The sequence below is a fragment of the Taudactylus pleione genome, unplaced genomic scaffold, assembly GCF_031769625.1.
Source record: "Taudactylus pleione unplaced genomic scaffold, aTauple2 ptg000015l, whole genome shotgun sequence".
NCBI classification, from domain to species: Eukaryota; Metazoa; Chordata; class Amphibia; order Anura; family Myobatrachidae; genus Taudactylus; species Taudactylus pleione.
The window spans coordinates 5247596-5262439 of NW_028284417.1; the positions used below are offsets into that span (position 1 = coordinate 5247596).

The following is a 14844-nucleotide window of genomic DNA, read 5'->3' on the forward strand; positions in this document are numbered from 1 at the left end:
TGTTTATATATATATATGTATATATATATATATGTGTGTGTGTGTATATATATATATATATATATATATATATGTATAAAACACATGAATTAAACAAATACCCTTTGTCATCTTACATATTCAATCATAAAACTTATCGGACAAATACAGCAGTCTGACAGCAGTACACAGCATTCTCAGTTCAGGCAGTTTCAGGCAAATTGACAAACCTTGGCTATGTGCTCAGTGCATAAGAAGGTGCACATGGAGATATCCTGTTTTGTCCTGCTTTGTCCTTAACTTAGTTTCCACAATAATGAATGAAGCGATGCACCCACATGTGCACCATATCTTTTTGAACTGATGTGTGCCAATACACGTGCTGTATTGTCCATTATAGAACTTGTGTTTGAACAACAACCTGTTAGTATGTACTGTACACTAATGTTTTGTTGAATGGATTCTCTTTTAGATATCATAGTTCTTATTGCATCTGTGGCAGTTGTGTCTGCTGGATCTCAGGGAAACATTTTTGCTACATCAGCACTCCGAAGTCTTCGATTCCTACAGATCCTACGTATGGTGCGCATGGATCGGAGAGGGGGCACATGGAAATTATTAGGTTCTGTTGTTTATGCACACAGCAAGGTAAACCATACCCATATACCCAGAGAGCTGTTGTCTTTCTATTGTGTATGATGTAAGCTGATTAACAAACTCAAGCTCCATCTAGACTGTGTTTGCAGCTGTGTTAGTTACGCTCCAAGGCCTAACACAACCTTTTGTGCGTTACTGTATATTAAACCATGATGGTCTATAGAGAAATAAGTACAAGATAATTAACATATTAAGGCGAGTTTCTTAATAAACACATTGTGAATGTAAACTAGAGATTTGTACCGACCCAAGTGTTTAGGTTTTGGATCCGGATTCATCTTCGTGTTTTGCTTTGGATTCCCCCTTATCTGTGTAAAAATCTATTTTTGTGTATATTTTACTTCACTGTCTGGTTATTACCAGACAATAACTATAAGGGGGCACATAATTGAAAAGAAGGGACTGCAAAATTTCAAAGAGCGGTCCACCATCATGTGGTCTGGACAGTATGGGGGATATAGGACATAATATACACTCCCCTTAGCTATGTAAAATGTAATCACCAGACAATAGCTGCTAAGAGGCCACATCATTAGATAGAGAGATTATATCTGCAGTGTAGAGTTTAATGTCTGCTGATCACATAGTTTGAAACAGGAGGAATCCTTAAAGTCCCTAAACCCACTGATTAAGATGCTTAATACAACTACAGTACCCCATAGTTCCACATTCCCTAATGAAAATCCTGCTGCATCCACATCATCTTCTCCCCCCATATCTTATGTATAAGTAATGGTCTGAGCTTTTCCAAGTTAAGGATATCTGACATTTGGCTGCATTTAATGTGACTAAAAGGTTTTTGGAAATGTCTACACACTTTCGGAAGGGAGAAAAGAGTAGAGAGGGAAGCTGGACAATTGAATGTTGGTTATGAAGTTTATATGTTTGTGAACTTTTGTCCAGTAAGAAATGGAGAATTGGATATTTTTTATAGTGACATCAGCTAATTACTATTAAAATACTGCATTAGTAAGATATGCCAGGTTTTATAAATCTTTTTTATTACGTTTCCAACATTGCTTGTTTGCATATCTGTTTATGACAGTGGTTCCTAAACTCCACCATTACAGTCCAGGTTTTAAGGATATCCCTGCTTGAGCACTGGTGACTTAATCAGCACCTCAGCCAATTTGATTTAACCTTTTGGACTCATGTATGCATAACCTTAAAACCTGGATTGTAATGGTGGAATTTGGGAAACTGGTTTACAGCATACAGCGGTACAAACAAAACAGTGACAGCATTAACAAAAAGACTAGCAAAAAGAAAGCTTTCTGTGTTCCATGTTTACAAATCCTAGATGCCATATTGTGTTCATCATTGTTTTCTTTTGTACTATATTGTTTTGATTTTCTTCTTGGTTTTTATGTGTTTACATAGGAACTGATCACAGCTTGGTATATAGGATTTTTAGTGCTCATCTTTTCATCATTCCTTGTTTATCTGGTGGAGAAAGAAGCTAACACACAATTTCAAACATATGCAGATGCTTTATGGTGGGGTACGGTAAGTGAGATCAATCTTGAATTAATGGAAATGTTGTGTTTGGAGAAACAGTAGGCTTGTTACACTGCAAACAATAGAGGATTGATTTCTATACTGGAGGTTACCAGTCATTATTCTTTAGGAATGAACAGGTCATCAGTTTTTGAGCTATTGCATTAATGGTGAGTGAAAATAAATGGGACTGTTAAGAATAAAGTATTATTTATATGCTATGCCTGTCATATCAGACATACATTAATGGAAAGTAAAGAGAGCTTTAAATGGCCCATGTAACGGTAATCAATATCATTCCCTTGTGCTAATCACATATATTTTGCATGACTAGTATAATTGCTTTATGTTAGACTTAAAAACTATGGATATGTTTTATATAAAACCATATTGCAATGATCTAATATTGTATTCATTTGTTCTGCAGTCTGTATTATTTAGCATTTTTATGAAGATTAGTTTTGTAATAGCTTTAAGAAATATTTATGTGTGATATTTACATTATTTTAACCACTATACATTGTCCATGCTCTGAGAGTAGAAACACAGGCAACTTTCTTAATCTAGACATATGGGCTGCAACATTGACCAGCTGGAACTCATACAGTTTGATCCCCTACAAGTGAGGCCATATTGGATGCCAACTCTTGGATTTGGGATTATTAAGCAGGATCGCAAATTCATTAGAGGTTGGCCTCCACACCAAATTTCTTACTTTAAATGGGTAACAAACAGACAACCAGGGAAGCTGGGCTGATGCAACCTTTAGGTGAACCTAGGCGGTCACCTAAGGCAACATGGTAGCTAAAACACTGATGGGGAGACGTATCAAGACTTGGAGAGAGATAAAGTGGAGAAATTGCACAAACCAACCAATCAGCTTCTAACTGTCATTTCAAAAACTGTGCTAGATAAATGCCAATGAAACGTTGATTGGTTGTTTTTTGTACAACTTTTCCACTTCATCCCTCTCCAAGTCTTAATACATCTCCCCCTGAATAAGTTACGTGATGTCACTCATTTGGCGCTATTTTCCCAGCTATTGCCCCCACACTGAGCCAGCCACAGACATGGAGGGACAGCAGTCAGAGGCTTATTACCTGTGAAGCTGCCATCTGCTGCTCCTCCATGTTAGGAGCGTCCTGGGAGTGTGGGGTTTGGGTATGATGTCATAGCCCAGTGTCACACTCAAAGTCTGACAGAAAATGTCACCTCTACATTTGCTCTACATAAGGTAAGGTAAGGGGCAGCTCAAGAGGAGAGGTGGAAAGCCTGAGGAGGGGTTTGCGCATATGAGGTTTGGGCGGCACTTGGGTGCCCAGAATACCTGCATTAACATTAGCGCTGCACAACAATAATTTGAATGCAAAGTGTAACTATTTGTTACCCATTCAAACAACTGTAAATTACAGTCATATGATTAGGAGAGGTCATTTCTGGCACTGCGGCAGTGCCCTCAGCGCCCCGGGCGATAGCCCTACTTGCCCGTCCCTAGAACCGCCAATGATTCTGAGATACAGAAGAGTGGTCAGGAGGTTTCACATAGTAAACTGCTTGGATCACTTTCTTTAGACTTGTCCTAATAGTCAGAGCAAGCCCATTGTCATGCCAGATGTGCCTACATAGTTGCTGTCACCAATAAGTGGAGGCCAGAGATGGGGTGCGACAAACAGAGATAGAAAAAGCATACAACAATTATAGCCATGTCAAAGCTTGGGGTCAAATTGGTGCAATGGAGGGATGTTGAGTAACATGAGGTTATTCTAAGAAGTGTAATTGTCTCCATATAGAGCTATAATAAAAATATTAAAATATTGGTTGTAAAGGGATATGTGAAAATATATGTAATTATTGGAAGGGGCTGTTGTCCTTGACCTGATAGGATGTTGCTTTGATCTGTTGTTCTTGACAATGGTTCTGTGTCGGGACCGAAACATTGAAATTCGTTTCAAACCAATAACTGGTGGTATATAGTAATCATTAAAAGAACTTGAAAAGATTGTGAGTGTCCTTTAATTTACCTGATATCAAAATGGACCAGTATGCTGTGGATGTTACTGAAGGCTGCACCACACAAGCTGTATCAAGTATAAGAGAGTGCTGGTTTATAGACTTTATTTATACCATCACTCGGGGACGGCGTGTCAAGGCCACTTGCCCAACCTCCCCCTTAACTTCCCAACTAACAACAAACTCTTACCGAATTATTTACTGCCTGAAAACCACTATTTGGTGCATTACTATATATATATATATATATATATATATATATATATATAAATATATATAGTGAAAGTTGGTCACTCCACCTAGAAGCTACATTAATCTAAGGTGCCAGAGATCTCAACAAAAAAGGGTCCTCAATTGCACTGGTACTGCATGCACAGAACTAAATGGGGATATTAAAGACTAGTTGCATTTATGCCAATGCACCGCCCCTATTCATCAGCTTGTGGAAGTAGCTATCACTATTATCAGCACAAGAAATAGGAAAAGCAGAAAGGGAAGAACAAGAAAAAACAGTAGGAGGAGACAACAGTAAGAGGAAAAAAACAGAGGGGCTTATTCAGATATGCACATCCTACGAGATGCGGCTATATAGTGTGCTCGGAAATAAATGAAGATTTCCGCCTGTATTCAGAGTTGGCTGTACCTTCCGACAGAAGACCAGCAATAAGATATGAATACTACACGATAATAGAAATGCAGAGATCTTTGTTGCATATACTGTATTTGCAAATATATGGTTAAGCCATCCAGGCAGCTCTGCCCTATCCATACACTTGTGTAAGTAGCTGCAGGGTCGGTGACACCATTAGGCAGCTTTAGGGGAGCTAGGCTGAAGCTATAGGGTGCCAAGAAACCTTGCACTGACCCTGAGTAGCTGTCGTCACTTCCAATTCTATAAGCCCTATTCGTGGTGTGAGAAATATGTCCGAAATCCCATTGATCTCTACATACACACAACTCAGCTTAGCCCGCAATACACGCCCACAACATGCCCTCACTAAACGTAGCCTACATGTGAATGCCCTTTGCCAGCCAGTTACGCCTCTCTAACCATAAGTTATGATGCAACTGAGTTGTGTACGACAGGAAATAGCTTGTAGTTGCTCACAGTTGTATACACAGAAACACATATATGTGTGACAAGACCCAGAGAGATGATGTGAGTAGGTGTGGCGCAGACGGGGGTCCTAGAACATTGGATGGCATTTTGATGATAGCTTTCAGACAGCTTTATCATGTGATTTTACCAATAGGGCTATCAGCCCAGGGTTATAGATCACTGCCAATATTTAGATTCATTGATTTTACTCAGTGTGATATCCGTGGTCTGGACAGTATGGGGGATATAGGACATAATATACACTCCCCTTAGCTATGTAAAATGTAATCACCAGACAATAGCTGCTAAGAGGTCACATCATTAGATAGAGAGATTATATCTGCAGTGTAGAGTTTAATGTCTGCTGATCACATAGTTTGAAACAGGAGGAATCCTTAAAGTCCCTAAACCCACTGATTAAGATGCTTAATTACCCCAAATTACCCACAAATCGCAGCATTACAGTGTAAGGGGGCGGGGCCTAATGATGTGAGGTGCCTGTCTATATTACCAATCTGCAGCTGCTGCATAAAAATGTAAGTGTATGTGTTGTGTACTGTTTTATTGTGTATATATGTGTTTGTGTGTTATTGTGTGCCTACTGTGGATGTGTTTGCATGTATATATGTGTATGTATGTGTCAATTTGTATATATGTGTTAGTGTGTGTACACTGTATATGTATGTGTGTTATTGTGTATGCATGTGTTTATATGTGTACACCGTATATGTGTGTGTTAGTGTATATGTGTACTGTATATATATTAGACCCCCCAGAAAATCCTGCGTTTGCCCCTGCCCACAAGGGGCAAGCAAGTGGCTTGGTGGGGGGGCCCACAAGCCTTAATCCGGCTCTGCCAAACTGGATATCTTATCTTCTAGTTGCTGGTTGCCCTGTTTGTGCCGGTATGCTTTTTGACAAAGGTCCAGTTTAGTGACCAAAACATTGACTATTTACAGTATGCAACAAGATTAAAAAGGACTACTTTATTATAATTTGGAAATCCTGGTGAGTGCCTCTTTCTATCTATCTATCTATCTATCTATCTATCTATACACACACCAATCAGTTCCCCATGGTACTGTGTCATTATACCTGGACTTCTTAATGGACAGATAAACACTAAATATTTTTTACTTCTGTATGTTTGCTACTTAATTTTTTACTCAATCAATAATTTTTTATTGAATGTGAGACCTTCTATGTATATTGGGTGCGGTTTGTGGGACAGATTGTTCCTTTTAGACCCAACTTTGTTCAAATCACCAACATTAACACTTATTGATATATACAATATATTCAGTTAGGACTCTGTATACCATGAATTGTGCAGTACCATGAGTTTGCCACTGGGGTCAGATGTCTAGACAATAATCTGTTTGGATTTATGAGGATTTGCTTGTGAGGAGTTTAACCTGCCTGTATCCCACTGACTGTATTATTAGTTTATTTTTGTACACTCCAGTCTGCAAGGGCTCCATATTCACCAACATTCACGAGTACTGTGTACAATAAACCTTTTATGCATCTTCAACTGATTCTGTATCCAGTATTTGGTCTGTACATATGTGGAACTATAACATACACCGATCAGCCATAACATTGAAACCAGGTGAAGTGAATAACATTTATTATCTTGTTACAATGGCATCTGTAAATGGGTGGGACATATTTGGCAGCAAGTGAACACTGAGTTCTTGAAGTTGATGTGTTGGAAGCAGAACAAATGGGCAAGCGTTAGGAACGACTTTGACAAGGGCCAAAAAATGGCAGATCTTGTAGGGTGTTTCTGGTATGCAGTGGCTAGTACCTATAAAACACTGTCCAAGAAAGGTCAATCAGTGAAACGGGAATAGTTTCATGGTCACCCAAGGCTCATTGATGCACGTGAGAAGTGAAGGCTAGCCCATCTGGCCCTATCTCACATAGGAGCTGCTGTAGCACAAATTGCTGAAAAAGTTAATGTTGGCTATGATAGAAAGTTGTCAGAACACACAATGCTTTGCAGCTTGCTACGTATGGGGCTGCATAGCAACAGACAGGTCAGAGTTACCAGGCGCGCATGCAAGGGGGGTTTCCGAGTACCTAGACACCCCCCCTGCTTGCCGATCCATCCCCGCGCAGCTTACAATAAGTCACCCGGCGGCGCTTAGAGTGGACTTAAGTCTGATTAAGATTTGCACGAGCCAATTACGGCTCGCAGACCGGCAGCCAGTCAGGAGCGACCACACAGCGCTCCTATTTGGCTGTCGGTCCGCGCGGCAGGCGCCATATTTAAAATACCTCCCGGGATCCAGATAAATGCAGCGAGGCAAGTGATGAGGGGCTGAACTACATGAGGGGGCTGTGTGTATAGAGATGCCGGTGAAGGCAGGGGCTGTGTGTAAAGATGCCGGTGAAGGCAGGGGCTGTGTGTAAAGATGCCGGTGAAGACAGGGGCTGTGTGTAAAGATGCCGGTGAAGGCAGGGGCTGTGTGTAGAGATGCCGGTGAAGGCAGGGGCTGTGTGTTGAGATGCCGGTGAAGGCAGGGGCTGAGTGTAGAGATGCTGGTGAAGGTGGGGCTGTGTGTAGAGGTGCCGGTGAAGGCAGGGGCTGTGTGTAGAGATGCCGGTGAAGGCAGGGGCTGTGTGTAGAGATGCCGGTGAAGGCAGGGGCTGTGTGTAGAGATGCCGGTGAAGGCAGGGGCTGTGTGTAGAGATGCCGGTGAAGGCAGGGGCTGTGTGTAGAGATGCCGGTGAAGGCAGGGGCTGTGTGTAGAGATGCTGGTGAAGGCAGGGGCTGTGTGTAGAGATGCCAGTGAAGGCAGGTGCTGTGTGTAGAGGTGTCAGTGAAGGCAGGTGCTGTGTGTAGAGGTGCCGGTGAAGGTAGGGGCTGTGTGTATGCAATCAGATGGTAAGGGGCTGTGTGTACTGTGTATGCAGATGGTGAAGGGGCTGTGTATATGCACATCAGATGTAAGGTGCTGTGTGTATGCAGATCAGGTGTAAGGTGCTGTGTGTACTGTGTATGCAGATCATATGGCGAGGGGCTGTGTGTGTACATATGGTGAGAGGCTGTGTGTACTGTGTATGCAGATGGTGAGGGGCTGTGTGTACATATGTTGAGGGGCTGTGTGTGTAAATATGGTGAGGGGCTGTGTGTGTAAATATGGTGAGGGGCTATGTGTGTACAGATGATGAGGGGCTGTGTTTACAGATGATGAGGGGCTGTGTGTGTATAGATAAAGGGAACAGAGTGCTGTGTTGAGGGGAGGGGTGGCGTGAGGTGAGTGGTGAGGTGAGGAGAAGTGAGTGCTGCAGTGTGGGGAGTGGTGTGAGAAGAGGTGAGTGGTCATGTGAGGAGAGGTGTGCTGGTGTGAGGAGAGGTGAGTGCTGTGGGGAGGGGAGGTGTGAGGAGAGGTGAGTACTGTGGGGAGGGGAGGTGTGAGGAGAGCTGAATGATGTGGGGAGGGGAGGTGTGAGGAGAGCTGAGTGCTGTGGGGAGGGGAGGTGTGAGGAGAGGTGTGTGCTGCAGTGAGGAGAGGTGAGTGCTGCATTGAGGAGAGGTGAGTGCTGCATTGAGGAACGGTGTGCTGCTGCGAAGGGAGAGGAGCAGAGAGGGAGGAAAGAAAACATACAGAAGAAAATAAGAAGGAAAAGCTGGCCAAGGAAAGAGGCGCCGCTGGCCAGGACGGACAAGCAGCAAGTAGCTGAGAACCGGAGAGTGCTGCAGTGGTGGAAAGGAAAAGACCGAAACGAAACTCCCCACTGCAGCCTCTCCCAGCGCCATGGTAGGCGGCTTTGCCCACCTTCACTTATTTAATCCTCCCTAGACCACCGGGGTTATTGGACACTAGGCTCGCGGGCCCAGTCAGTCCTCAGGCCTTTGCTGCCTGTTAAGTGGGCAAAGAGCCTGTGCCCTTGGTAAGTGACCCTAGACATTAGGTGGGGGTAAGGAAATATCAGGGGGGTTCAAGATTTGGGCCTTCCTAAGCAAAGCCTACTGATATTTCCATTCTCCCTCTTTAAAATTTCCACTTTGTCCACTCTGTGTGTGTGTATATATATATATATATATATATATACACTGAACAGACGGGGTGCAAATTTTTAGATCTAAGCATAGCTCAGTCTCATGCAATCAGATACAGGCAGCACTCCTTGGGTGCTCAGTAATCCAAGCTTGTTAATCCAATTCTGTGCCACGTTTCAGGTGCATTTAAACATATTTTGTCTAGGCATCTGAAAGGTTGCACAGTAATGGATAACAAGCTTGGATTATTGAGTACCCAAGGAGTGCTGCCTGTATGTGTTTTCCAAGTATTGGAAACCCCCCTTTCAAAATCCTACGTTTGCCACTGGTGTCCATGTTGACCACTGTCCACTTCTGAAAGCACCTACAATGAGTGTCAGTACTGGAGCTTGGAACAATGGAAGATGTTGGCCTGGTCTGATGAATAACATTTTATTTTATATCATGTGTAAACCTTGGGTTCTGGCATTCATGTGGATGTTACGTTGGCAAGTACCACCTACCTCAACATTGTTGCAGACCAAGTACACCCCTACATGGCAATAGTATACCCTGATGGCAATGGCCACTTTCAGCAAAATAATGTGCCCTGCCACACTGCAAAAAATGTTAAGGAATTAATTGATTAACATCAAGGTGTTGACAAGGAGGAGCTGCACAATATCAGACAGTTGGTTTTAATGTTATGGCAGATTGGTATGTATATTTAGATTACATGGTACAAATACACTTCTGCTACATACCATTACATTTTGGAGCAATTCATAACAGCGATGCAATAGTTTCACCTGGCCCCATACCAATGTTTGGGTAGGGACTCGACGAAGCCATTCTAGCCTTCCAGACCCCCACTCTGCTCTCAAAACAGCAGATTTTGGAGACTTTTCTGAGTGTGTACCGAGCCAGAGAATGCTCAGAAGATGTCTCATTTGTGGTCTTTGAAGAGCAGAGCGAGAACACCAGATGATTTCCGGTGGTAGCGATGGCCATTTATCCACCGTCATTTATTAAGAATGACCACACCATTATATCTGAGAGAAAATACTGTTAAAAGAATCATCATCTACACAGTTGCTTTTATAAGGAGTAAATGGATGAAATTGCAGTGTTCACAATTACACACTTTAGATTATGTTAAGACAGCTGCCTAAACACTCATTATTGAAAATCAATTTCTGGCAAGTACAGCTGTCTTAAGTCTTCGACCTGACCCCATTGTTGTTGTTTCCTAGATACTAATAGGAATAGCTGTTAAACGTACAAAATATATTGTTCTTTTTCTTACTAGGCAATACACACTGCTTATTTTTTTTGCCAAAAAGTTTGCTGGGTGCTAAGGTTTGCTGCTAATTGACGTGCTACTTATCTTCATTGATTTATTAGAATAGGTAACATAATTAGCTTTTTTTCTAAAACGTTTTTTTTTTTTAAATCATAATATGTTTCAAATAAGTGTATGATTTGCTTGATTCTCAATGATGAAAAAGTATAATATCACATCAACAAATAACACACAACGTTGTTTGATGGGCTAAATATTCATGAGAATGCAGCCTAATAAATCACTAGGGACCAGTGACATCATTAATACACGAAGCGTGCTCATGCGCTTCCATGGGTTTGGTACACGCTCACTTTGGACCTGATGCAGAGTTGTATGTAAGTCCGTTCTGTGGATGGATCAAGCATACACACAATGAGCAACTACAGTACAAGCGATTTCAGGTCATACACAACTCAGGCGCATCATCACTTGTGGTTGGAGGGGCGTATTTGGGTAACCAATTAATAAATTGCATCTGTTTAACTGTACATATTTTAAAATATTGACTGTGCAATCTTTTTTTATGTCTTAAATAAAATTTTAAAGTTAAGGGGACATGGAGCTGTCTTTATTACATGTGGCAGATTTGTTTATGATGTTTTTATTATATTGGCACTGTATTTGTGCTATTATATATGGGCTTTCCTTTATAAATACACAAGGATGTTACAGAAGGTGGCAGCTGAGGGCACTTAAACATACTTATTTGTTTTACAGGGGTAGAAAGGCTTCAACAACCTTAATTATCGTGTCCTTTAATAAGTGATCTTATTTTTGCATTTGTGAACAATACTGGGCACATTATTGCCGATAGTCTGCATAGGCTTTCTCCCCAGCTTCTACATCAGAAGAAGTAAAAGTTGGCATTCCTACCATAATCTTAATTAGCCCAGCAAAGTCTTTCCCAAATAATAAGTATTTTATATCACATATGGGAAGAAAGTGCAAAATAACAGAATCAGTGAAAGGTGACATTGCCTTGCATTGGAAAATAAAATAAAACAAATAACTTGCTCCTTGTGTGTGTTCATTTTAGATCACATTGACAACCATCGGCTATGGTGACAAAACACCTCACACATGGCTTGGACGACTTCTTTCAGCTGGATTTGCTCTACTTGGCATTTCTTTCTTTGCATTACCTGCAGTGAGTATTAACCACAATTCCCTATAGTATGTCTCCTGGTATGCTGTATGCAATGCTGTGGAATATAAAAATGACATATGTAACTATATTACAGTTAGTGCTTTGAACGTACATATTTTTAGAGGTCTGCGGATAGGTGCTCGCTAGTATTAAACAACTTGTTTTTGTCATCTAGTGCTTATAACCATTATAGTTTTGAAGCAGATGGTAAATACGCATGTCTTGCACAGTGGAAAGTGTTACCACAAGGCATGACCTACTATGGAATCAGTATCATTTACCGCCGGCCGCATAGCCGGCGGTTCAAATCCTGTCAGTGGCTGCCCGGCTGGGGTGAAAAACCCGATTGTCCAAGGTATTTCTTAACCCTATTCTACCCCCTAACCCTAACCTTAACCCTCCCTTAGGGGTGCCTAACCCTAACCTACCCCCCCAAGTGCCTAACCCTAATGCCCCCTCTAAGTGCCTAAACCTAACCCCCCCTTCCCCGCCGCCTAAACCTGAGTCCCACGGGGGTGCCTAACCCTAACCTCCCCCCCGTGGGTGCCTAACCCTAACCCCTCCTTCCCCTAGCCTAATCCTAACCGTCCAGGGGGGTGCCTAACCCTAAATCCCCCCCGAGAGTCCTAAATCTAATCCTCCCCCCCGCGGCTGTCCGCAGCCGGCTTACCTTCGATCGGTAAGCTGAGTGTCGTGCTCCCGGCGTAGGTCTAATGACAGGCGTTGAGATTTCGACGCCTGTCATTAGACCCTTGCCGGGATTAGACAGTCAGAAAGCCGGCGGTCGGGATTACATCCGCCGGCTTCCCGACTGCTACCCCCTACTATCACATTTGGATTAACCCATCATTTCCATTTTTCTATCAATTGAAAGGGCTTTAGACTCTGATCTATGTTAAATTACCATAAAGTAGAACACCAATGTTGCCTGTATTTTAAGTGACAAATACTCATATTTAAGCCTTTTAGTATATTTAAATCATTGAATGGTATATTTAAATCATTGAAAGACTTAGTTAAATTAATTGGAAATGTAGGGGCAGATTTATCAAAAGCTTGGAGAGAGAGAAAGTGGAGAGAGATAAAATACCAACCAATTAGCTTCTGTCACTTTACAGGCTGTGCTATAAAACTTACTGTTATTAACTGATTGGTTGGTACTTTTTCTCTCTCCACTTTATCCTTCTCCAAGGTTTGATACATCTCCTCTTATTGTTTTCTGCTATTTCTAAGGTAATGGAATTTTCAGATCCACTAGTGTAGCTAAGAATCCAAGCAAACAGACGCAGAAATGCAGATTTCCATCAAGTTCAACTAATCTCGTAATGCAAAACAAATCTTCCTGGCATGCACTGTTAATACATGAGCCTTATTTACATAACCGAACTAGATAAGTCAAACTTACCATAATTACTGATTGGCGTTATGTGCTACACGATATTTGCCCTCTGTTAATAAGTAACTCCCTGTGCTGTAATTTGTTTCTTGTAAAACGTATTGAAGTTCTGTAAATGAAAGGAAGAACACAGCACTCTTCTGCTCAAATTAACAACAGTATATCTTTAAATCTTAAATATGTCTCCACGAGCCATACTAATACACTACGGTTGTTCTTGTAGAATTCACATGGACAAATCTTTTCTCTTCCTTTTTTTTTTTAAATATAAACCATTGTGTTAGAATTAATGAAGTTAATATCCTTCTTTCAGATTGTTGTCTGTGATTTTTAGCTCACATATTAGTCTTTGTCCACCAGAGACTTGTATTATTGAATTTATTCTTTTGTAGATCAATGGCTGCCTGAAAAGTTTTTAATGAGTCCACCAGTTATAGCTTAAAAGTACAATAATATGGTTGATTTTGATTATGTGAGACCAATTAAAATGGAAAACTGACCTAAGAACATTTTACTCAGTTATCCTGAGAACTCAGTCAATGATATAGGCTGTTTCTAGATGTCATTTTACATTACACAGTGATGGTTGTCTTTGAATCTTAGAAGATACTTTATATAACCTTGCTACAGAAACAAGGGGCAGTAGCTCACAGTTAATCTCTGGATAAATTGATAGATAGATAGATAGATAGATAGATAGATAGATAGATAGATAGAGCCAGTGCTATTTTTCAGTAGGAGCATGCAGGAAATCAGCTCCTGTACCTCTCATTAACTATGACTTAATGCCCTGGGCCAAAATGTATTTTCCATAACATAAATTTAATTTTAAAGTCCCTTTTGAGTGCCTTCTTTTCTAAATAGTATAGTGTTCCTGCTAGGCTGTTTTAGTAGGGCGCCGCGCCCTGTCCGATTTTAAAAGGATAGAAAGCGCCCTTCCCTTTCATTGGCACCCTACTAAAAGAGCCTGCCCTGTAACTTCCCCACCCATGGGTCGCATTGTCGGTGACTGATCACCGTCGAGTGAATAGCCACTGTGCACATTGGCACAGCATCTATTCACCGTGAGGGGAGAGCTTGGGGGAAGCCCAGCACACCCCCAAGTGTGAAATATTGGAGGCAAAATTACACGGCCCCTCCCCGATCGGCCATGCCGCCCGCACATTGGATGCCCTGGCCAGCGAGTCTGCACTCTGCCCTCCCTGCATTCTAGTGGGAACACTAACTATATATATATATATATATATATATATACAATCCTATATAGAAGCGGCACTCAGGTCTATATAATGGCAGCAAACAATATATATAAACCTGTTTTTCTATAGCTCCGCTCCCAGTAGCTCCACCCACAGTTCCTGAATCTATTTGTCCAGAAAAATATATATATAATCAAATTTCCTAACTGACTGACTGATTAACGCCCAGCCGAAACCCCTGGACCTAGACACATGAAAATTAGGGAGTATATTCCTTCCATAACTTAGGTGCCCACTAAGAAGGGATTTTTTAAAATTCTACTCCTAAGGGGATGAAAAGAGTGAAAATGTTTCCTCCCCCTGTGCAATGTCCCGTCTGACTGTCTCATCGTAGCTGTAGCACAGTTCATATTCATACACCCGTCATCCCAAGTGCTGCCAAACATCACTGGGAGTTGGTGTGGCTCCCCTGTTTGAATAGTGAGGGAAGGGGAAATATATACAGAGGTGAGAGAGGAAAATGT

The 14844-nt window shown here is 41.6% G+C and overlaps 1 protein-coding gene across 2 annotated transcripts in view; it reads left to right on the forward strand.

The window, feature by feature from the left end:
• The window catches only part of KCNQ5 (potassium voltage-gated channel subfamily Q member 5), a 791832-nt gene that overhangs the window by 621089 nt on the left and 155899 nt on the right, over window positions 1-14844 (forward strand). For both annotated transcript variants that reach the window (XM_088471354.1, XM_088471348.1), the window contains exons 4-6: window positions 452-627; window positions 2017-2142; window positions 11615-11725. In XM_088471354.1, coding sequence (XP_088327480.1) covers window positions 452-627; window positions 2017-2142; window positions 11615-11725 — 413 coding nt within the window. The remainder of the gene's footprint in view (window positions 1-451; window positions 628-2016; window positions 2143-11614; window positions 11726-14844) is intronic.